The 25,896-nt window shown below is 34.3% G+C and overlaps 1 protein-coding gene and 1 non-coding gene across 2 annotated transcripts in view; one reads left to right on the top strand and one right to left on the bottom strand.

Moving 5' to 3' along the window:
- LOC148272077 (hexokinase-1-like) overlaps positions 1 to 22,047 on the top strand; it is a 79,198-nt gene extending 57,151 nt beyond the window's left edge. The window contains exons 3-13 of the mRNA XM_088240557.1: positions 3,484 to 3,637; positions 4,201 to 4,312; positions 6,784 to 6,890; positions 8,168 to 8,302; positions 9,370 to 9,455; positions 11,900 to 12,120; positions 13,136 to 13,291; positions 14,206 to 14,345; positions 14,971 to 15,104; positions 16,872 to 16,954; positions 19,861 to 22,047. Of these exons, the coding sequence (XP_088096683.1) occupies positions 3,484 to 3,637; positions 4,201 to 4,312; positions 6,784 to 6,890; positions 8,168 to 8,302; positions 9,370 to 9,455; positions 11,900 to 12,120; positions 13,136 to 13,291; positions 14,206 to 14,345; positions 14,971 to 15,104; positions 16,872 to 16,954; positions 19,861 to 19,876 (1,344 nt within the window). The 3' untranslated portion in view covers positions 19,877 to 22,047. The remainder of the gene's footprint in view (positions 1 to 3,483; positions 3,638 to 4,200; positions 4,313 to 6,783; positions 6,891 to 8,167; positions 8,303 to 9,369; positions 9,456 to 11,899; positions 12,121 to 13,135; positions 13,292 to 14,205; positions 14,346 to 14,970; positions 15,105 to 16,871; positions 16,955 to 19,860) is intronic.
- A 3,448-nt stretch (positions 22,048 to 25,495) lies between these two features.
- Positions 25,496 to 25,688, bottom strand: LOC148272076 (U2 spliceosomal RNA). The gene has a single exon (XR_015824937.1). It is a non-coding gene; the product is annotated as a U2 spliceosomal RNA (small nuclear RNA).
- Positions 25,689 to 25,896: the final 208 nt, after the last annotated feature.

Genomic DNA, 25,896 nt, shown 5'->3' with positions numbered 1-25,896 from the left:
CAAAAGGTCTCTGGAATACATTGGTCGTATACAATTTAATAAACTGCCTGATGACCTTAAAAATGAAATGTCGAGTGGTAAATCTCAAAGACCAGAAATGAAGACCTATTTCTTGAATCTTTTTGAAAGTGATAGTTTTTAGCTCAGTTTCTGTGAATAGTCTATATATTGTGTTTTAGGTTTAAATGTTTTTCTTTTCTTTTTTTAATATTAAGTTCACAGAATGTTTAAATGTTTTTATTTTCTTTTTTAATATTAATTTCACAGAATGTTTAAATGTTTTTCTTTTCTTTTTTAATATTAAGTTCACAGATTGTTTGAATGTTTTTATTTTCTTCTTTAATATTAAGTTCACAGATTGTTTAAATGTTTTCTTTCCTTTTTTAATATTAAGTTCATAGATTGTTAAAATTTGTTAAAATTTTTATTGTTTAAATGTATACTATGTATTGTTACAAAAATGTACTATTTTTTTTATGTACCGTCCCAAATGAGTTTTTTCGTACAACTCCTGGGAATATAATATCATGATATTCATGTCTTATATGTTTTATTAATAAATAAAAAAATATAAAAAAAATAAATACAGGGGTCCAAATATATTAAAAAAAAAAAAAAAAAACTAGGAATGGAATGGTCAAACAATAAGGAGAGGTCTTAGCAAAATGTACTTACGAGGTTTTCCCAGAGCATGAATTATGTCATCCCCAAAACCCGTACGACTTTTGCTCAAAGACATCTCTCATTTATCGCACCGAGAGTATTCAATATTTTGTAAGAACGTATTAAGCTCTCAAGGACAAAAAATATTTTCATAAAAGTAGTTAAGGACTGGATTTTCCTTAGTGGGAGGGATTTGACTACTCAAACTCCTTGATGATTTTCCGAATGCTTGAGTTTACTGTTTACCATATTGATGAGCCATATACTCGTATATTTTTTTAAAAACATTTTTTATAATTATTTTTTATGTTTCTAATCCTATATTTGTGGTGATATACTCAAGTGTCGGTGTCATATAATTGCTCGTCCCATCTCAACACAGGACTTTAAGTCCCATGGAGTTGAGACTTATTGTCTCAAATAATGTACAATAATTGTATGTATGTAAATAAATGACTGAGAAAGATATTGAAAGGAGGGTGAGTGCCGGGAATAGAGTGAACGGTGCACTGAAATCAACCTTGGCAATGGAGTCCTGGTCCCGAATCTGATGTATGGGAGTATGAACTTAGAAAAACAGGGATAAAAGTTAGCTGAATGCTGTCTAAATGCGATCAAGAGATTCGCCTAAGAAGGCGAATGTGTGGTAAAACTATGTACGATAGATGCACAAATGTCGAGAGCCGTATAGTATGTAAGGCTGAGAAAGGCATTATCGACAAAAGCAAGAAAGGAGCTCTGCGCTGGTTTGGACATTTAGAGCGAATGGACAGCGAAAGAACGGCAAAAAAATTTCAAATGCGAATGTTGATGGATGCAGAAATAAAGGAAGACCGAGAAATATATGGGATGACCAAATCCAACAAATACTTGAAGATGGACATGTCATAAGTCGGAATAATCGGGGCGCGTGCATGAGAATATGTGTGAATATAGAGAAAGCAAGATCTGTATGAAAATATCATCTCTGACGTTCTGAGCAGTTATTTGGTTTTTCTATTTAGTTTTTCTATTTAGTTTTTCTACTAAGTTTTTCTTTTATTTTTTTTTTCTATCTATCGTCGCTTCTGTTGTATACACCATGATTTGGTCTGACACACGTTTTGTATATCCGAATTATGTTTCCAATAATCATGTGTTCATTGTACTATACGACATTTCTTAGGCATCCAGATGTTTACTAACTGAGATGGATATGTTCTCATCATCACTATGGCTGCATCATCTGCATGGCATGTGATGTTAATGACCTTATCTCCCTTAGTGGATTCATTACTTTTTTTATTCTTAAAATCGTTTTTTATATATGTTTATTCTGCTTGTGTAAGAAAAGGTTTTAGGCGTATATATTGTTGTTGTATATTTAGTTATAAAGGTGCTAAACTTGCTTTGTTTCTTTGTTGTTCTCAATATGTGTTATTTTCTAAATGTTAATATTATTTATGTCCCGAATTGAGTTGTTGTAACTCCTGGGAATGTAATTCAACGTATTATTTTTAAATAAAAAAAATAATAAATACAAAATATAGAGTAATGTGGCGTTCCATCCTCTCTGCCTACCCTTACGGGGAAAAGGCGTGATGGTTTGTTGTTGTTGTAGTAATTATAACAATTCACATAAATATGAGTGAATAAAACTCTCGATGACTGGGATGATTTTGAGTTCTTGAATCGCAAATGTTTTTTTAATCAGGCACTAGTGAGTTAAATTCTTGCATACCTGTTCTATCTGTTGTGACAAAGAGCCTGTTTCTGCATTTTGACTGTACTGCAGCATAATTACAAAATCCTTTCTTCTTCAGCCTTGATCTATCCACTGCTGGATGGCGGCCTCTTCCAAACGTCTCCATTCCTCCCCATCACTTCTTTCTTTTGATTTTCGTTTAAAATTAGTGTCTCTGATAAAATCAATTAGGTTTTCGTAATCCCTTGCGCAAAAGCGCACTTTGTCTGTCTTGGAAAACGGATTCCGAACCCCGGAATAGTCCTTAATGGTTTTGAGAAAATATTGCGAAAGAGTTGTTTTCATGCCGAATCACTCCATTTTTTGCGCAACACCCTATTCAGGCTCCGTGGAACACTGGTGTTCCGCTGAACGTAGTTTGGGAAACCCTGTGTTAGATAATAAGGTGCACACATACATACATGTGTGGACTGTCAATTGAGGGTTCAAAGACCAAATCAGACACACCCATACTCAAACACCTCCCAGCAACAAAATAATAAGTAAGATAGGAGAATATGATTAAGACTGTGTTGTATACGGTGTTTTGTTTTATATAACAATATTAAATTTTATTTTTACTAGGGAAAACCATTTAAATTATTAAGATACGAAAGAGTAGCACACTTTATTCTAATTCTTAGTTTTGTGTTCACTGCGACCTGTGAAGGGTCCTCGGGAATAGTTCTTGCCCTCCAAACCCAGGTCTATAAAGAACCTGGCTACTGTGTAGAAGGCGAAAGTTTACATTTTGCTAAATCTCCCCCTCCAAGCCCAGATCCGTAAAGTACCGGGCTATTAGGTAGGGGGCGAGCTCTTTAACATCCTCGGGTTTTACCCGTGGTCCTCCGAAGATAAGGCTCCTTTTGTGATGTAAAGCATCACATTCACATATAATAGGTAAAGGTGTTTCCTCATCTTCAAGTTCTTTATAGATTAAAATTACCTCATTTGGTTCAAACGTTTAAGAAAATCTTGTGTCCTAAACATTTCGTTCAATGTGACAATCCAATTTCTTACTGTTTCAAAAATGGAGACTGTGGTACGATATTACCGATACGTTATAAGTGATAACTAATGAATTATAAAATTCGCAGGTAGAGGAAGTAACTCGAGGTCTCCGCGTCACTGGAGCAGCTCTGAGAAGGGTACAGAAGATCTTTACAGATGAAATGCAAAGGGGCCTTTTGCAGAAACCTTCATCACTGCAAATGGAAAACACATATCTCCCAGAACTTCCAGATGGCTCAGGTAAGCCAATAGGCGGCGGTCGAATCTATGAAAACTATCTGTCCGCAAATGTAGTCACATCTGTGTCTTTGGAGATTGCTGATGCACAATAAATAAGATTGCCTTGCATAATGTAATTGCAATGTTTATATCATATGGTGTGTCAATGTTTATTTCGTTTGTATAACTACGTTCCTCTTCCTTTCGAAACGGGATCTGGGAAGTATGAAGTATGGCCGCAATCCTAATGTGGAACTAACCTCAGATTAGTAACACACCACATAATAGTGACGCTCATATGCTCTATGCATAAAGCAAAAGAAGAACATGAATGTACTAGATATTTTGACATTTTCTGAGATCCTAATTGACAAAATATTTCATTTAAAATTATCGTATAAGGTTTACTTGAAGATTACATAAAAAATTGTGATAATATTCATAGCAGTTGCCGAATTTTAATCAATTAAATGCAATTCACAACGCCGCCGCCGGTTGCATCACATGCCATTTTTGTTACCTTTGAATCACAAAATCCAGCGTCAAAAATTAAGCTTTTAAAAACATTGTTTTGTTTATTGCAGAGGCGGGTAGATTCCTCGCTCTTGACCTCGGAGGAACAAACTTCAGAGTACTGCTCTTGGAATTAAGTCAAGGAAACGTCGTCAGAGAAGCTGTCAAACATTACCACATTAGGTAAGATTTTTGTAGGTTATCAATCTTGAGAAATACCCTTCTGACGTTTCCCAATCTGACCCTCATACTCTGCAATTATTATATTATATTTCAAACTGCTAAGTATTTGTTCACAGTTTTCAGAATATCGCGGGTTATGACCCGCTGTGATTTATGCATGTTTTCTTTGTAAAATCTTTTCTCTATCTCTGACCTCTCTCGCCACCTTGCTCCCAGCTATATCTGTTATTATTGTATCTGGCGCTTTGCAATTTCTAGACTGATCCAATTTGAACTTTGATGCATGCAAATAACTACATAATAATAAGAAAAATAATATTTTCTAGACATTTTAAGAAAAAAACATTTATGTATCTTCTTCTCGAGGTGCCTTGTCAGGTCCCCCTGACGTTGGCGATCACTACAGCGAAAGCACCTCGGTCCTGCGCTACTCTTGTATTCTGCAGCCAGGTCAGCTGCTTATTGGATGTACTCGCCATAGTGATTCCTGAGAAAAGATGACCAGAGTGGTTTCCCGCTGCCTTCTCTGGTGGATTTTTCTGTATGTTTCTGTTCTTCTCGGTTTGGAGGCGCCAGAAACTCGCCTTTCATCCGCGGTGATCTCGTTATCTGCTGTGATCACACCATTATGAGTGTGATCCCATTGCCCAGGGATCTAGTGACTAGTCAGTAGTGTGGCGGTGGAATACAACTGGGCGTTCGCAGCATTTTATAGAATCACACAATGAGTCGCAATATTCAATTTTTTTTACAAATTTGGCAACATCTTACTTTGTGATTAAGCCTCTCCTTCAATACTCATATGTACACGCATGTACGTAGTGCTGGTCAAAATGTATAGCTACAGAGTTTGCGGCTGTTAAAAAAAATGTGATTTCCCGAAATAAATAATTAATTTTATTGTGTTTACAACAAACTGATTTTTTACATGAAGGTTGATCTTGCACCTTGTACCAACTATTACTGATAAGAGCATTTATTGCATTATGGGCCTGCCTATAAAAATAAAGTAATTGGGTTCAGGTCAGAAGGTTGTCCCTTGTATCCAGTCTACCGACTCTTCATGAACTTTGGACTTGTTTTCAATCAATATTTCTTCATTATTTATTAATGAAATATGTAAAAAAGCCTAGTTTCACAATATGACTTTGAACTGATAAAATTCGAACTTGATAATATTATAAATGTGTATTTTTTTTGAGTGATTTCGCGTAAGGTGGAGGAGCCATCTTTGGGGTAAACTATTATGCAGGGTCGCCTAAAAAGATGCATAGCAGCGATCGTGAAAATCTCTCATCATCTTATCAGTTCGTATCTCTCCACTGTTGGATATAGGCGTCTTACAAATTTTTCCATGTTTTCCTGTCCCGGGCGCTCTGTTTCCAACCATGTCCCGCGAGTTCAACGATGTCGTCAGCCCATTTCTCCTGTGGTCTTCCCAGTTTCCTTATATTTTTGTAGGGCTTCGAATTCAGTAGTATTCTGTGGGTCCACCTACCAAAGCCTTGTCTCGCTAAATGACCTGCCCGCTGCCATTTTTGTTTTTCCATTCTTTCTGCAATATCAGTCACCTGTGTACGATATCTTATTTTCTTATTCGATCTCTTAATGGGACGCCCAACATTTGTCTTTCCATGAACCGCTGAGTGCACACAACTTTTTGGATACTTCTGGCAGTGAGTGACATGGTTTCAAGACCGTATGTTGTCACCAGCTAAACACTAGAGTTAACAGAACGCGCGTATTTAGATATTAATAATTGTTTAAACTCAAAAATTCAATGTTAGTTTGTGTTATCAAATATTTTTGAATAACAATAGTTTGGGTTAGTCAAAATGTTTGTAATATGGATTTGTTAAGGTTACAACATATTCCTATCATTATTCTTGTCCGCTCTTCAGCTGTTGGAGTACAAACAGCCTCCAAATTTCTGTTGGCTGTTAACTCGTCTGTGTCTTTCCAAGCCAGGTCCGCATTTGAAATGCTGATGAACTGACAGCAAGAGATCTCAAGAACATCTGGAATATGGTGCCTTGTAAATAGGCAAGAGTGGTTTTTTATTTAGCGTGATTTTTGACTGTGAGCAGCCATCGAGTCGAAAACACTCGTCCAGGTTCCATTTCACCCACAGAACTGTGTTCTTTGTCTGCCTGAGCACAGAGAAAACCTGCCATTTAATTCAACCACGCTATGCGCGATTTTCATTTAAATGTGTATGAAGTGAACTGAGTGAATCAATATTTTCTGTCTAACAAAAATTAGGCTTTTGAAATTTAGTCTGAGGTAAACATTAGAGCCGGACAGACATCGCGTCACGTCGCTTGAGGTACTGTTTGTACATCTACCTACGAAAAACTACGTTTGTGCGACTACCTCTTTTGAAAAACCAGAATTCGTACTCAATGCTGAAAACATTAATTAAGTACTCCTTTGTTCTCATTATATAATGAAATATTGTTTGTTTTTTTTAGTGATGAACAGAGAATTGGTTGTGGAATCAAGCTGTTTGACTACTTGGCAGAATGCGTCGGAGACTTCATCAAATCTCAATCCCTTCAGGAGACACAACTACCACTGGGTAAATGTCATTATTCTTTTGGTGTAATTTCTTTGTATTTTATTTTGTTTATTGGCAATCCATCCTAAAAAATACGCTGTTATCGAAAAGCGGACTGTATCGGAAATATTTAAAGAATGGAAAGGAGCACGGAAATGGACCTACCTTTGATGCTATGAGGGTGTTTTTCTATTTTTGGCACTGGATGATGAAAGTTCGCTATGAATTGTGATTTTTAATGATTTATTATAATATTGTTCATAACGACGCGTGAAGATTTCAAGAATTCTTGGGCAATGTCAAAATTTTGTTTATAATTCTCCAAATTCAAATGTTTTAATCTTCAATCTTGATGTGAGGTTGACACCATAAAGATAGGTTAAGGGAAGGATGGGAAACAAAGGTTATCTTCCAGGAATCGACAATTATTAAAAAAAACATCGATAAATGCTGTTTTTTTACTAAACATACGATAGTAAAGAACTTCAGCCCTACGGGAAATTGATCTTGAAAATGCATGAAAAAAAACATCTTAATAAAGGCGAACTACTTTGAACGACGTCACTAGTTCATATGAATCAACCAATGATAAGAGAGTCGTGGAAGATTTCCATGTTGCCCTTGTGATGTAGTGGTCAGTGCGTTTGCCTACCGTGCAAGAGGTCTCGGGTTCGATTCTCAACATGGCTGACATGAAATATTGATTTTAAAAGGTGTTTTTACACCAGAATATTTCATAGTCCCTGGACTGGAACCTGAAGCCTAAGACTAATCATCTTACTTTCATGTAACAAAAAATATCAAGATGCACTGCGATTGGTGTACCAATGCAGTGCCCTATGCACGATTAGGTACGGAAAGGGAATGATGATGAAAAATCTCCGGTTTACTTACCGTTAACGGGCCAGTCGGCAGAACTGGCCGAGAAGGAGCGGAAGAGAACTTGAGACTACGCACGCGGAGTAATTTCAGATTCACAAATTAATTAATTTTTAAAGATTTTTTTTATTCAGAAAACATACAGTCATACATAATAAGTATTAAAAACAAAAGATTTTAACAGAAAAAGACCAATTATGTTTTTATAAATTATGCAAAAGATATAAACATTAAATGTGACCAAAAAAAATAAAAATAAAATAAGATAAATAAGAAAGATGTAAAAACCCACTGAACTTCCTCATTGGTCCTGAGACGACCGAGGAACTGGGTCTCATTATTCCTTTGCAAGGTTTTAGGCACATCAAGAACACAATTTATTGATGAATTCTCTAAAATAAATGTTATTTTTATCAAAGGTTTCACATTCTCCTTTCCTATGGTACAACATTCCCTGAACTCCGGATCTCTCCTGACTTGGACCAAGTCCTTCAAGTGCAGTGGCATGGAGCGTGACATGGTTCAGATGCTCCGGGAATCATTAGACAAGTGTGGTGAGTTAATTTACTTTGTACATCCATACAGCTTGTCCACCACATACCGCACTCTGCATCTGAGGACTTCCGCAATAATTTTTGACCCCTCAGACTACAGTGAACTGATAGATCGGACAAAATGTTCGAGTAAGCTGTCGTCCCCTCCAATTGGACAGAAGATTGCTAACACAGACTATTTCATCAGTTTTTAATTTTCCGTGCCACACTCAAGCTATCGAAAGATTCGTCAAACTCGTCACAGAGTTTGCAATAATTTGTAAGTCTTAAAAAAAAAATGAAAGCAACTCTTAGGTATTTATTGAAATCAATGATGCCAAAATTCGATACCTATATAAATCTGATATACAGGCACCGTGGCGCAGTTGGTTAGACGGCCAACTGACGTTGCGGGTTCGATACCCGCAAGAAAAAATAACCCAAGAAAGATTTTTTCTCAATTGGTCTGGGTGTTGTAGTGTATTTTTCATTGCCTCCTTCCATATCCCCCCTTTTCCACCTGCTGAGAAGCCTCTAAATAGAGGCTTATCGGGTTATTCCTTTTTTTTTTTAAATGACGATTTTCTTACCTAAACAGTATTTTAAAACATACCTTATTCACCCCAATTGGTTGGTAAGACGAATAGGGAGTGGGTGGAATTTAATTGCAGCAACCTCTTCATTACGAGTTGTTGGTCATTTTATTTAAAGAAAATTAACATTGGGTGAAGAACTGCAGAATATAACCGATGAAAGCTCCCATTTTTCACTATTTTTTTAATGGCTTTTTGCGTGTAACTCAGGGCGTCTTTAAAATAAATCTTTTTTTTCATCGAGCAACTAAAATGATGTACTAAGATACTTTCAAACTGTTTAAAGTTTCCACACGTTTTGAACGAAAAATGAACATTTGGCGTTTTTGACATGTCATTTTTTCCAAAATTTAAGGCTACTTGCCCATAATGCAATGTAGGATTATCCTACTGATTTGATACTGCCGTTGGTGTTCCGATGCAGTGCCCTATGCATCACTGGATGTGGATAGGATGATGTTAATATAATTCTGAATGTAAGTGTTTCTTTTACAGGAACCTACAATGTTAACGTGGTGGCATTGCTGAATGATACAACAGGAACTTTGGTAGCAGGAGCGAGGATGGATCACCGCACTGGCGTAAGAATACATTTTATACTATTGATAAGTTCCTTTTATTGAATGTGGTTGCGAATTATGTGGGTATGCATGGGTCAAGTATTGTCACAACTTCTATACCCTTTTGCCCACAACCACTGTTCACTTCCCACCTCAGTATCCTTTGATCATCAGCCACCTTAACACCTCGTGTCATACATCGCACGTTTATTTCGTTGAACGTGTGTGCCGCATTATAAAACTTTATTTCCACCAACCACCAGTGTTGAGCTCAAGATCAGGGCCTGCCCTCGTGTTAGTGGGGCTCACAAGTGTTAAGTCAGATTCGATAAGTCCATCAAGAACGAAGATACGGTTAGTGGCATCCCTTCCTAATCCATCTCATTTTTTGGGGTTGTGACCGATTGACACTGCATACCGGATATCGATGAAATTGACTTATTTTTCATTAAATTTCATTACAGTCTACTCCGTTCAATAATATCGCCCTAGCGCTTCGCCCCCGCTATTTCGAGCCCCACATCCGCGGAGGAATTCGTTTTCCCAGACCATAGTGAATTAAATAATTATTCAAAACAAAAGCGTTCAATGAAAACGAATAAAATTTTGAAATTCTGGCTAGTTCATTGACATATAATGCATGGACATACCCTATAGTGTAAAATATTTTAAACATTAGTGACACAAAAACGTACAAATAGTTACTAAGTACTGTTTATTTATATCAGGCTGCATTCAACGAGCATGCATATGCTACCGAAAATTGAAGGATACTCATTTTTCGTACATAAGAAAGTTGGTATATTAACGTTAAAAATCAACAGTCGTTTTTGACGGATCCCAATAAGGTTTTTTTTGTAAATTCCTTATGATTTCGACCCATTTATTTATTATCACTTGATTTTAGGGAATGCAATTTTTTTATTATATTTTTAAAACAAATATCTTTTAGTGCACCCCTGTATCTAAGAAGATCTTTGCAGTTTAAAAATAAAGGAAACAAATATTTAAAAATAAAAGAAAAAAAAGTATTGCGTTTGCAAAAAATTATATTGTAATATTTTAAGCTTTGTTACTCATAAACAAATATTTACTAATGAAAAGATACACAATTTCTTTTTACAATGTTTATCTGAAAGGTTTTTACACGTTTTCATGACACAAGTAGGCATTTTTGTTTCGATTCTAAACGTCCCGACTAGCGGGCGATCGTAAAATAACTTAATACGCCGTGGGCATGACTAAGTGTTTGGGCAAGAGTTAAGTGTCATCATTTTTGAGGGCTCAGGGCATGTCTAGATTACAGCACATTATTTTATTTGTAAACGACAGATCATCAGACCTATAATGATAACTTATGCCACGTAAATGACTGCTCATAAACCCTTATGTATTTATTTATTTATATATGCTTTTACATTGTTTGTATTCTTTCTTTTTATACAGAATAATAATGTTCCCTCAAATAAATGACAGCTTGTTAGCCCTGAAGGTGACAGCAGATTATTAGTATTGTAAATGACGGCTCATAAGACCTGTAAATGACAGCTTATCAGCCAAATAAATAACAACTCATTAGTCCTGTAAGTGACAGAACATTTTTAGTATTGTAAATGACAGCTCATAAGACCTGTTAATGACAGCATATAAACTAAGTAAATGACAACCCATTAGCCCTGTAAATTACTGCTTATTATTTATTTATTTATTTATTCACACTCTTTATCAAAATACAATTCCATATTCACTTTGCCCAGCTAACAAGGGTACATACCCCGTTCCAAGCTAGGCAATTACATTTTAATATATTATAATACTTAACAAATTAATATAGAGCACAGACAAACAAAATATAAACTTATTCGGATACACATTTTGATTCATATACATACAGACATACACATATATACACACATGTATATATAAATATACACATATATACACATGTACATACACACACACGTACATACACCCATGCGCATACACAATACATACATTCATAAAAACATAGACAATTTATTTATGCGAAACTTCATGGTTGTCATCTATAAATATATATTTTTTAAATTATTCCTTATTTTTTATATTTTATTTTTGACATCCAGTAAGGTTCTCCAATCCGTGGCATGCATCAACTTTTCTGACTCCCTACGACCAATGTCATGAAAGAGCGAGGTCAACACCTTCCGTAACTTGACAACACTCCCGTCTTTCCACGATTCTGGCAAAAGGTTATGGACCTTTTTGCCTACGTTATAGTGTTGTCTCGATGCCAGAACAGTGTTGACCCCTTCACTTAGTATCAGATCCCTATTAGAGTATCTTGTATTATGGTTGTGGTTGACGCTTGGGTAAATAATTAGCCTTATAAGTTCCCTATAATTGCATGCATCCGTGAAAATAAGCGATATATGTGGAGTGGCGAATCTATCTAATCCTAATTAAAAAGATTATAATTTCCTTAGATTGCCATGATTCTGGGCACTGGAAGCAACGCTTGTTTTGTGGAGCGGGCTGACAGGGTATCTCACTGGGAAGGGGGGCAATCCGCGGCCAGCCTTGCCGCCCAACAGGTCGTCATCGACATCGAGTGGGGAGCATTTGGCGACAACGGAGTCATCGACTTTATCAGAACACCTTTTGACCGACAGGTGGACAGTCTGTCTCTTCTCAGCAACAGTTTTATGTGAGTAGAAAGAAATGAAACACACATGCAGATCGTCCAGATTATTCAAAACATCTCAAATAACGACAAAAAAATCTATTTCACATCACCTCTGCCAGTAACTGAACTGGAACCTCAAGAATGGCTATCGGACACGCCAACCACTGAACATCTAGACTACATATCTTCATTCGATTTCCTATATGATAGACATTTTAGAAATTAGTTTTTATTACCAAATGGAGTTTCTTGCTAAAACTTATGAATATCGTTTCGCGTTTAGATTATTCTATTGGAATGTACGCGAATCTCCCAAAATATCAAAATGACAAACTTCAAAGGGTTATTTTGAGAATAAACAAAATATTCTGAGAACTCACAATATCTTCGAGATTTGTACTGGTAATAAAGCCAAGAGATAATACAAATATAAGCTTTACTAGGCAGTATTCAAATCCCTTCACGAAATGGCAGGTCAGCATTTGATTCAGTCAGAGGAAAACTTGCCAGACGCTGCCTAAACACTAGATTCGGAGATCAGCCCCTCTGCCTGGAACCAATTACCATCACACTTACAAATCATCGACGGTCTTAGGCAGTTCAGATGTGAACTAAAATCTGGCTTCTTTCGTTCATCATACCGTCAATTTTAAAATCAGAAAGTATAATATTAGGTTTAGCTAAGTTAGAATGTTAGATTGAGTATAGAGGTGATTTTTCACAAAGTAAATCAGCCAAATATTACTATTATTACTATCCTGGCCCTTTTATAAGTTCCTGTCGGATAAACAGATCTGTTTCCAAAAATAACTTCAAGATTTTGTTATCATTTCTGAGAATTTATAATGTCCAGTCAATTTTGTTCCTAGTCAATGAGGAATTCATTTCCCTCTTTTCCCCGATCCAATCAAGTACGTAAAGACTTAAGTCCTTACATGCGGTGTGCGGTATGTGGTGGGCAAGCTGCCTACAATAATTAGATGATATGTCATGCATATTAAAAGGGTTCTTTTCTAACGTTTTTTCTTATCCACAGGTTCGAGAAGTACATCAGCGGAAAATATCTTGGAGAAGTCGCTCGGTGCGTTCTCGAAGGTCTTATCAGGGCTGGTCTTCTGCTGAGTGGAGGAAGAGCAGGAGCCTTGCTCAATCCAGCCTCGTTCTCGACGGCCAGCGTTTCGGAAGTAGAGCTGTGAGTATTAAATTTATTATATTCAAGTAGATTGTAGTAAATGGAGATAGTTTGAAACAGGTCGAAGAATTTGTATATCTGGGTAGTATGTTTACTAGAGATGGAAATATGGACAAGGATATTGAAAGGAGGGTTAGTGCCGGTAACAGAGTTAATGGTGCCTTAAAGTCTGTCGTAGCAAATAAGTGTCTATCGCAAGAGGCTAAATTAGCAGTTCATAATGGAGTTCTGGTACCAACCCTAATGTATGGAAGCGAAGCATGGAGTTGGAAAAAAAGGGACGAAAGTAGACTGAATGCTGTTGAAATGCGATCCCTCAGGCGAATGTGCGGAAAAACAATGTATGATAGGTGCCCTAATGTCGAAATTAGAGCAGAATGCAAGGCTGAGTTAAGCATTATCAACAAAATTAAGAAAGGTCTTTTGCGATGGTTCGGTCATGTGGAGCGAATGAATGATGAAAGAACGGCTAAAAAGATGTATGATGCGAATGTGTCTGGTTGTAGAAGTCGAGGAAGGCCGAGAAAGACATGGCATGATCAAGTACAACAAATTCTTGAAAGTGGTCATGTGAAAAGTCGGAATAATCGACGTGCGCGCATGAGAAGATGTATGAATGTGAAGGAAGCAAAGGAAGTGTGCCAGGACAGAGTGGTGTGGCGTTCTATCCTCTCTGCCTACCCCTCTGGGGAAATGGCGTGATGGTTAGTTAGTTAGTTAGTTATATTCAAGTAGATTTAAATTATTGCTCTGCAGAAAAAGTATTTTCATTTTAACCAAATATTTTTTCTTTCCTTGTGGTTTCCGGTTGACTAACACATTTATTATCAGTTTTAGAGCCAATGTTCAGTAAAATTTTCAAATATTCCTTCAAATGTTTCTATTTATGCTCATTATTGATTTTAATTTTCCAGTGACAGTCTTGAAGGAGAGACGTGGCGCACAGAACAGCTAATGGCACGTTTGGGGGCCTCCCTCGCAGGAGAAGAAGTTCTTATAGTCCAGCATGTCTGCACTCTTGTCTCTCATAGAGCTGCCCAACTCTTGTCTGCATGTAAGCATTATTTCAATACTCCTAAACAAAACAAAATACAAATGATGGTAATAAAATTACTCTATCATGGGATAAGAACATAGATCTTGATAAAACCCATTGAGGTATCTCTTTGAGCGTCATCTAATAGAATTGTGAATATCCAAGATAAAACGTTATCGTAGATAACAGAGGTAGATCTCAATCAAATCTAGTTATGTATTCTCTTTGAGCGTCAATAGGATTACGAATATCAAAACCACTCTAGTAAAAAACTGTCATTTCTGTGAGTTATCTAACAAGATAGATCTTGATAAAATTCATTGAGGTTTAATATTACTATCCTATATTTTTCTTGAAGATACGGCCATAGGTACTGTTAGAGGTATAATTGAGTATTTGATTATAATAGAAATCTTCCATAATATAAAGTATTTCGATAGTATTACTATGTGTTGCACCATCATATACTCACATTGCTACCGGTAAGTGCATCTACCACGTAACCTTCTTCGTGACTTCCCTTCGTCGCCACTTGAGGGCGCTGCAGGCACGATAACTAGTACCACGTGATCCTAGCGTTCACAGCGCCACAAAATGCCTTCATAGTACTTCAAATATTTTTCTAATTAATGTTTTTTTACAGGCATGGCTGCCCTTCTGGAGCGCATGTGCTGGGAGCATGTGACCGTAGCAGTAGACGGTTCACTTTATAAACATCACCCGAGACTACGTCACCTGTTTTCCAAGTTCACATCCCTTCTTGCTCCAGACCACCAGGTACTAATTTACATGTATTATTGTGCTAAATCATTTGCATTTCAAATGAATCAGAAGTCAACATCGTGATGCAACAACCTTATGTTCCTGTATATTAATATTCTGAATTGATACTTAAAGCAAATCTTGATATTGATGAAGGTGCCACTCGAGGGAGAGTGAAATATTGCTGTGTTATATCATTTTTTAAATAAATTATTCATGTCGAGGTTGACAGTGGCGTGGTCAGGCTGCCAGAATGCTTATTGCCAAACTGTATACAGTAGTCTGAGGTGGTAAAAAAACTCTTAAACCAGTTATTATTCCAAAACAGCTGAAACAGATTTACAAAAAAAATAAACTGTTACTTCGTCAAAAAAGTTTAGCAGTTATTTTTCGGAAACATCTGTAACAGCCTCATAAGAAAATTGAACTGTTAATGTTTTAAAAAATAAGTCTGTGGGGTTCATAGTCCATAACCGAAGAAAGCAATGTCATCATTTTCTGTTAAATCCAATATCACATTTAATGCAACTCTATCAGTATTGGACATGAAATCGGGGGCATTGTTCTGCAGTACATTAACATCGTCCCTACCATGAAGAATTGAACTACATAGGAAGGTGGTCATAAAAAGACCACAGGACGCAACGCCAGTCAGTCAGCCCAACAAGTTCAGTTCACTTCAGTCCAGCTCGACGAAGTCCCACAGTTTCAGTATGTAGTTCAAGTGCAGTCTCTTCAACCCATCATCGCCGCTACGCTCGTGCTACACAACCAAGTGCTGTATCTTGTTCGCCATGTAATAAATACGCGTTAAACAGCAACCTCGCGTCATCTCTAACTGGGGAAGGAACTCCAACCAACACCCAACAACCTAATCTTGAAGTCAATGAAACTGTTTCTTAAAAAAACCATTTTCAGAGTGTGTCACACGAAAATTCAAAATTGGTTAGGTTTCGTGGACGTTAAATATTGACATATTACAACAGAGATGAAGAACATTTTAGAGAAGGTAATATATAAGTCTAGGCATCTACAGAGCTTATGTCCTGTCATTGGCTGGTTTAAGTGGCCACTTCACAAACATCAACAGAAGAAAGAATTGAAGGGATATGGATGTTCAAATATGGGCAGAATGGTGAATGTTATACAGTGTGTAAAGTGGCCACTTAAACCAGCCAATGACAGAGCATAAGCCCTATAGATTTTTAATTTTTTTTTATAAAGGAGTTGCTTTATTATTTACCTTGGTTTATAATATACAAGGTTTATATTTTAAAAGTGTATTTTTCTGCAATTAAATTTCTTTAAATTTATCTAAACTGTTGGGCTCAGGAGGGATATACTAATGTGGGCCAATCAGGAACTTCTTAGCATTTGCTCATGTGGAGAGGAAACCACTCAAAACTCTTTAGGAGAAGCCCTGTAGTTGCCTAGACCTTCTCTAAAATATTCTTCATCTCTGTTGAAATATTAACCGATTCCAAGGGAGTCGAATCCAGAAAAATTTGAACAAACTCAAAATATTGTCTTAAAATGTTGGTTTTAAGGGTGGTTCTCTCTTCTATTTTAATGTATCTGGACTGGCACCTGAAGCGTAAGACTGATCACCTGACCTTCCATGTAACAAAAATGATCTAATTACGCTGCAAATAGATTAGCCAATCAGTGACCTGTGCCAAGTGTGACGCGGATAGGGAAATGATAGTAATACGCGCTTTCTAGAAAAATTAACCCAATATCATTGTTTTTATGACTAACTGTTTTTTTTCTGTTTGTTTTCAGTTCAGTTTGTTGTTGGCTGAAGATGGCAGCGGAAAAGGAGCCGGTCTCACAGCTGCTGTAGCCACGAGACTCGCTTCACGGAGGTATTTAAATTTTAATTATTTACAGATAAAGTCCCATATAACTTGATTCAATATTTTTTACAACAGGGCGTGACATGGAAGTGGATATTTTGATATTATCAGTGGTCCGTCAATTTTGCAATAGTTTTTAGTTAAAAATAGAAGTAGAAGTCAATTAGATACAACTTTGTCACTAGTCAGACTAGATATCAGTGGCGAATGGTGATTTTATTTATGGGTAAACTATAAAAAAATATAATATATTTGTACCTACATAAGAGGTACATAATATAACGTAAGTAATATTTGCTATAAATTGATATTTTTCTGTGATTCTGTGTGATACTACAACTCTCATCCATGAAATCAACTCAAACTATGTAACTTTGTTATATATTATATTATATAGATATATTATCCATTACTTTAATATATAATTCATTATAAAATAAATAAAAAATACCACTATGAATTCAGTCGATATTAGGTATTCAATTAAAATGTCAACTGGCCGCATTGTTGGAGTAATTGCTAGTTCTTAAAACGGCCGCGTGGAGTGCTATATGTCCTGCACTATGACGCATGAAAGTTATTTTTTACATTTACATTTACATTTTTTTTTTTGCACCACAACAGGCCAGGAGGCCTAATTACAGAGGTGAATTACATCACAGAGCACCCAGGCTTGAGAAAAATCACATTTTAATTTTTGTGTTCTCACCGGGAATCGAACCCGGAACTTTCCGTGTGTGAGTCAAGCGTCTTGACCACTACACCACGGAGGCCGCCTATGGTCTTATGTCATAAGTACCATCCCAAATTAAAATGGTCCTTAAGAAACAATGTTTGAAATACTGTTTTCCAAATCAAGAATCGCTATAATAATTTGTGTAATCTGCAAGTTTAATCTTGGAGAAAAAACCCGCACTGGGGTTAATACATTCAAAATAATAGTATACTTATTTGTATGAAAAAATAAGCTGCAATAATCGGCTAGTTTCTTGGCTCACCGCAGGCGCTGGGTGCGCTTTATTAAAATTTATATTTATATTAGGATAAAAATACAAACGGTGGAAATGATTTAAAATAAATGTTAATTATTTATTTGTTTTTCTGTAAATAAAGTTACAATAAAACATTATTATGGTTAGTCAAATATAATGGTAAGCTGCGCATAATCGCTTCTATACACGGTTCGCCCCTGCTAGATATACGCAGCTTTCTAACTAGTCAGACTAGATATACGCAGCTTTCTAACTAATCGGTCTAGACATTATTATATAAAACTTTCTTCTAGTCAGCCTAGATACATACAACTTTTTAAGATGTCAGACTAAATATTATAATATATACACTTAGTAATCAGACTAGCTATACACACCTTTCTAATTAGTCACACTAGATATACACAACTTATTAACTAGTTAATCTAGATATATACAACTTTCAAACTAATCAGACTAGATATACACAGCTTTCTAACTAGTCAGACTAGACATTATTATATATAAGTTTCTTCTAGTCAGTCTCTAGATACATACAACTTTCAACAAGTCAGACAATATATTAATAATATAAATACGCTTTTCTTACAAATCAGACTAGCTATACATAACTTTCTAACTAGTTAATCTAGATATATACCACTTTCTAACTGGTTAATCTAGATATATACAACTTTTTAACTAATAAGACTAGATGTATACAACTTTCTAACTTTTAGTAAGAAATTATTATTATTAAAAGTTATTATCATGTATACAGCTTTCTAAACTCAGACACTAAAAATATACAACTTTCCAACTAGTTAAACTAGATATATACAACTTTAAAACTAGTCAGACTAGAAATAATACAACATTCACACTAGTCAGACTAGATAATATATCTTCATGATCGTAGAACAGCGCATATGATTTTGTTCAACTTTACATGAAAGCGGTTTAAAGTACAAAATTATGTTCTTTGAAACTTGGGTTCGTTTAAGTATTTTATTTTTTCATAATCAATTACAAAAGATAGTTATTTTTTTGCATATCTATCGTTGTTCTACGATCACAATGGATAATATATATATTTTTTTTTTCTTTTATTCAGGAAACATACGGTACAGTTACAAAGTTTAATATTTTACACAATTAGACTTAATTCTAATGGACCAGTGAAGTTTCCATATTAAAAAGCAATTATATGTAAGGTTAATTATGAAAGTATAAAAAAGAGAAGGAAAAAAATAAAAAATAAATGAAAGTTGTTTAAAATTAAAATTTAAGTGAAAAAAATATATTTTAAGGTTTGTAGTGAGTATTTACAAATGGAAATAATATTAAAAATGAAGAAAATTTGTAAGAGTAATTAAAAATTAAGAATGGAAATAAAGAATGAAAAACATGCTCAGATGTAAAAATAAAATAAAATAGTAATAACATTTTTTTTAAAAAAGGAAAAACATAAACACATATTTATTTTAAGGGATTCAAAGAAACGATGAGAAGAATCTTTAAGTGAAATATAAGACAGTAAATTTAAATTTAGGTCAATTTAAAAAACATCTTCAAAATTAATGACACATTATAGTAAGAGCAGCAATATATTGATTTTATTAACATATATAATATAAGTAATTAAAAGTAGTTTAAAAGTATAAAAACATGCCAATGGCAGCAGAGAAAAAAGAAAAAATAAAGAAGGAATAACAAGTATAGCAAGTAATCTTTAAAATTTGAAAAAGCAATGCTAGTTTCTAACTAGTCAGACTAGATATACGAATTATAATTATCTTTAGATGCCATAAGTGAGATATCTCGAGCATGCTTCGGTGTAACATGGACATTAGCGTATACGCACGTACATATCTAGGATATTTTATTTATGTATATCATGATTTCATAGAGCGTGTATAAATCATTATTTTTTCTTTCTTTCAGAATGTCACTGAAGTAAAACCCGCCTTGAAGAATGGCACATAATATTCGACTGAAGACTTCACAAGAAATTTTGTAGAACGGTGCTCGCGAAACTCCCTAATAGGCTAATATTTTTATTTTAAATACTTTTGAATAGTTTAACCTTAAGTTACATTTATTTCCATGTGCCATAAAATAAATATAACAAAATGGGCTTCAAAAGCTAACATTATCAAATAATTCAAATGTCAATACATCGAAATGAGCAATATTATATTAATATTGTCTCAATTTCGTAATATGTCTATTTTAACTACGTTTAAGTCATTAATATAAATCATGTTTTAATTACTTAAATATTACACCTCAAAACTATTTTATAAATAAAATCGGGTTGTCGTCCCGTGACTAGTGTAGCGGACTCTGGATCAGGAGGTCCGAGGTTCGAACCCCACTCTGCCACAATTTTAAGTTAAATGTATACATTCAGGAAAACCCCCGAAACTCTGAACTGAAATGTTCAGGTCCTAGTTTTTTCCAAACATTTTCATTCAAATATTCCCTCCAATAGAACGCAAAATACGCCTAGGGCATCACACTTATAGTCCTTAAAATGTAACATGATTGGAATGACAGTTGTCAGAAAAAGTGACGACATAACTTTGTAGTCAAGGGAGTTATTTATATTGACACACAAAAAGTCATTTGTATCTGGCGTGTCAATTTATTTTTTAATGCAATGCTTAAAACATAAATCAATATTAATACATAAAATCAGCTCTAAAACTAAAATAAACCTAATTATAAACGACGTTCTTACAAGGTTACATCATTTTGCAAAAACGTTAGAGATGGGACAAATTGATCTATGTAAATTGATAGAATAAAAAAATAATTCATTTGATTTTATTCATGAAAAAAGTAAAAATGTCTCATTTTTTCGTGAATAATTATGTTAAACACACTATAATAGACTTGTTTTTGCGTTTTTTATATAAATTTACGAATACAGAGTTTCGTGATTGCATGAAATAACTGATAAAATCGATTTGATCAGCGATCAGTAATTTCCCATCACTAATGAAATTAGTTTGACAGCTGTCATTCTAATCTAGCTATATTTTAAGGACCATAAGTGTCATCATTTTTGAGGACTCAAGGCGAGTCTATGTGTATTTTTTTCCATTTTTTTTAATAAAAGGGGTCCAAAAAGTTGCCTTTTGGATTACTCGGAATGCGATTTATTTTTTAAATATTTGATACTACTTTTGACCCTCAACCGAAGCTTGAAGTTTTCGAAAAAGTCAATGTTTTGCGCTAAACCGGCTGTCATTTCGTATTTAAGGAAGAAAATCAGTCAAATAAAATTTTGTAATGTGCATTAAACCTCATTAAATAAGCATCTAAGGGCGTGAGTTGCACTTTGTTTTGTAATAAGTGGGAAGCATTGTTTTAATGAGCCATTGTTTTCGTCAATATTAGCCAGGCGCTCAACGGAATCAGTTCCGCAGAGTGTAAACTTTTTCCATTTCGGTAGTTTTAAAACGTGTTCGAATTTGTAATGGGTCATCAATATAGATAATTAACAAAATGTTCAGACAGTTATAAACTTCAAACCTCGGTTGAAGGCCAAAAGTACTATGGAATATTTTTTTAAATAATTATTACATTCAATGTGATCGAAAATGCAACTTTTTAGACTACTTTCACTATGATGTATAAAAAAATAAAAGACTTCTAATATCATTGGCCCACTCGTGTGTTTAAAAAATAGGTCAATCCCTACATAAAATAAATTAGCTCCGAAATTGAAATATTTGGTCACAAAATGTTCATCGTGGAACGTTTGTCTTAAAAAGTATTCTTAAGATCCAGATATTTTTACGGTAAACTTGAATTATCTTTTTGTAAAGTTTTGAATATTTCAATTAAATTTAGGCAGTGACATGTGGCTATGACATGGCAGTGAATGAAATCAGTGACATGTCACATGTATTTAATGAATAATTAATATATTCATTCATTTGGAATGGAGAATGAGGAATCCCAGCCCAACCCGGAATTAAATTTTTCAAATGTTTTCGAGTACACGTGAATATTAAAAAATTTTGGAGTAGGATGAAATATCTCAAAAACGCACGCAAAAATAAATAAAAAATGTTAAAAATAGTATTCATTTTAAAATCGTAAATAATGACGTCACTCCTTGTATCTACGTGTAGTATTTCCGGATTCCGTTCAAAACCCCCGCAACGTTTTGACCATAGAAAAAAAAGAGTATAATTTGTATAATTTGACATTTTAACCAGAGATTTTGTCAACTTTCTAGGTTTTTCCATAACATAGAAATGAGCAAATTACGATCAACTAAATGAAGTAATCAAAGCAATATTCCATAGATTCTTGTCAGGTCAGTGAAAGTAAGAACGCCAACCGTTTCATGACGTCACTACTGAAAAGTGACACACTGATTACAGTCATTTGGCGCGGTATTTGATAAATGTAACTTTAAAAAATCATATCTTTATAAATAACGCACAAAAAAAAAAAAATATTTTTGCTTAGTTAAATAGTACGCTAATAGAAAAAAAAAATTAGAACACAATGGAATTCCTCATTCTAGTTTTCATGTTAGTCTTTTTTACTATGAGAAAGATCGTTACTACCCAGAATTTGACCAATTCTTCAGATTGGTAGAAAAATCGGTAGATTCTCTTAAAGTGATTTTTTAATTACATTTTCGGTAGATAAGTACACGATGGATCACCTGTTTTTTATTTTTTTATTGTATAGTGATATTTTAGCCCGGCAACTAATAAAAAATTCGAATAGAAATATGTTTGTATATAATGTGAAATCTTTTAAGGTGCCTTATAGGAATATCTTCACAATTTGAATGATAAGTAAATAAATGTGAGGTTATATTCTGAAAGAATTATTCCAAAAAGTAACAGCACCACTAAAATTGGACTTCTTGGCCTGTTGTGGTAGACCAATGGAAAATTCCTTGGAAATAGTATGTTTTGGAGTATAACCGCTCAAATGTGCCTCTATAATATTAATAGTTTAAACATAAAATAATAATTTTATATTACATAAGTTAATAAGCATAAATATTAACTTAATACATTAATAAATCGTTAAAATTGCTTAGATTTTTATTCTTATAATTAGTAAAATTATTTTTAGTTATTCTCACAAAATATTAATTTTACTTTCTGAAGAGTTTATCCGATATATTTTTAATGGTTTTAATTATTCATGATTATTTTTTGATCAACTTATTTATATTTTTATCCTAGGATTCTCTTCTTTATATTTATGGTTATATGATCTATAATATTTTATTTGAAAAAAGTCGCAAAGTTTTTTTTAGTATCCTGTTTTTATTTTGATAAAATGTTACTGATCAAATAACCAAATATAAATATTTAAGTTATTTTACGGATTACCTGGTATTAATATTTTAAAAGTCTATTCTGGAAATAGACAATTATATTCAAAGAATAATTTCGCTATTTTTGTACTCGTAGGAAATATTTAAAAACAATTTGTTGATTTTGTGATAATTTTAATATGATATTATACATAATGCATTGAAATTATTCAATAAAAATATTCTATTGTACAGTTTAATTGTGTTTAATTAAATAAGTACCAACTGTATTTATTTTAATAAAATAAATATAAAACAGCTTTGTTTTTAACTACTTATTTAATTTTTTTCTCCCGACCGGTTTCAAGGCTACATGCGTTTCTTTATCAAGGTATGTTCAACTCATAGAATTAAGAATAGTCCAGAAACTGCATACGAACATCAAACAGAAGGCGACTCAACTACTCATAAATGAGTAGGTTTACGTTTTAACTTATTAGTTTCTTTGTAGACGTCGCTCAGTACGCAACTCCTAATTCGAATTTAACCATGCCGTGTTGTGTCCTTTTAAAGTGTAGAAATACTACTAGGATACTCGTATTAAAGAAACAGGATGCAATCACATTTCGTGTGTAATTATCAAATAAATGTGTTTGTCACAAATGCATTACTTAAAGATTAAATCCATTCCATCTGTCAGATTGTCGAAAAAACAAAATGGAAATTTCGTAAAGGTTGCCAAGGTAGTAAATTTGTTTACCCTACTTTGCTCATATAATAAGAGATATAATGAAAATTTAACCTGAGATTATCAACACACCGTGGTGGGCAAATGCCCAAAGGCCAAATGGCCGACATTGTCTTTAAAACATAAAATATTATTTAACATGATATTAAAATATCCATTTTATGTAAAATAAAATTTGTAAGTTCAAAGTTTATTAATTCAATTACTCTTATTAAATGACCCTTTACTTATCTACTCTGTTGTATCAATCAATGTTTTCGAGTGCACAATAAAATTTTAGAAAAATCAAGATTTTTTTTTTTACCTTACATTTGTGTTATGGTTATATTCTTCGCGATCTGGCAATATTACTCGGTGACTTCAAGTATGCGCGCGGCGAAAGTGTGTTTAAGTGGGGGAATTATTGGACACAGTCCGATGTATTCAAATATGATTCTACGCTCGAAGGATATTTCTGGACTATTCTTAATTCTATGGTTCAACTAATAAATCTTATCCTATTTTAGTTTTAACGGTGATTGCTAAATATTATCAAAAAAATAAAAATATTAAAATTAGATAACTTGGAAATCTTAGAAATTAAAAAAGGTATTTATAATTCCAAACATTCTCTTTCATTCATAAATCCGCGGAATGGAAGAGGACGTATGGATCAAATAGGCATTTGCTTTACGAAACATGACAGAAAAGAATCTTGCTTGGATTTTTCCATAAACTTTTCTGCGCCTTTGTCGATCTGCAAAAAGGGTTTGATAGAGACAGAGAAAAAATATGGAAGGTGTTATCGGGGTATGGAGTGAGCGGAAACCTGACACGGGCTATTGCTTCTCTGTATAAAGACAGCACAGCATGTGTTAGGAGTTATAGTCCTTAAAATATAGCTTGATTAGAATGATAATTGTCAGCAAAACTCACAAAATCATAATACAATGCTTGACAAATAAATCAATATAAAATCAGCTTTAAAACTTTAAAAAAAAAAGAAAAATAAACCTAATTATTAACGACGTTCTTAGAAGGTTAAGTCATTTTGCAAAAAGTTTCGAGATGAGACAAATTGACTAACGTAAATCGCTGGAATAAAAAACAATTCATTTGTTGTTATTCGTGAAAAAAAGTATCTTATGTCTTATTTTTTAGTAAATCTTTTTTTAGTAAGTCTTAAACACACTATAATAGGCTAGTTTATTTTATCAATTTTCGGAAACAGAATTTCATGATTGAATGAAAAAACTGATAAAATCGATTTGATCGGTACATGATCAGTGATCAATATTTCCACCACTAGTGACATTAGTTTGACAGCCGTCAATTCAATCAAGCTATATTTTAAGGACTATAGGTATGGATAATACACATCGTAGGTTTGACCTTAAAAGGAGTCAATGGGACGATGTTCCCATTGTAATCGGACCCAGCTTTCGACTCATGGTCCGATTTGCCGTTACTGGCCCTACCAGACTCCGTGCCCAGCGTACATCGTCCCCTGATGAAGCAGGAGTACAGGGTGACCCTTGGGCCAATAATAGGTTTTAAGATGGGCCGATCCCGGCGGCACTGCAATGCCGGGCCAACCCGCGACAGGAGTGGAGCAAGCCCCGAACATCACGTCACATTCCAAAAATCAGTTTAATATACTGGTCCCGCATTGCGGGAACTATCAGATATTAAGCTGATAAGAACAGATACTACACTTTGATCTTAGCCAACAGGCCGAGAAGCGATACCCGAAAAGCGTTCTCGAAAGCATTTATGAAATGTGTGACGCGTTTCCCTAGCGCGCTGCGAACGATGTTAGCGTCATCTCTGTTTGCGCTTTCAAACTAAAGCTGCCAAAAATATTTTCGACAAAAATAAGTTATTGTTTTTCATTATTATGGAGCTTTTAATTACCTCTTTTGGTTTTTTTTTCTTTGTAAACTACTGCAGTAAC

This window comes from Micrasema longulum, unplaced genomic scaffold (genome assembly GCF_059751315.1).
Source record: "Micrasema longulum isolate JH-2025_06_02 unplaced genomic scaffold, ASM5975131v1 h1tg002499l, whole genome shotgun sequence".
Classification (NCBI taxonomy): domain Eukaryota; kingdom Metazoa; phylum Arthropoda; class Insecta; order Trichoptera; family Brachycentridae; genus Micrasema; species Micrasema longulum.
Note: the sequence above shows the minus strand (reverse complement) of the source record. Positions and strands in the feature narration are given on the sequence as shown.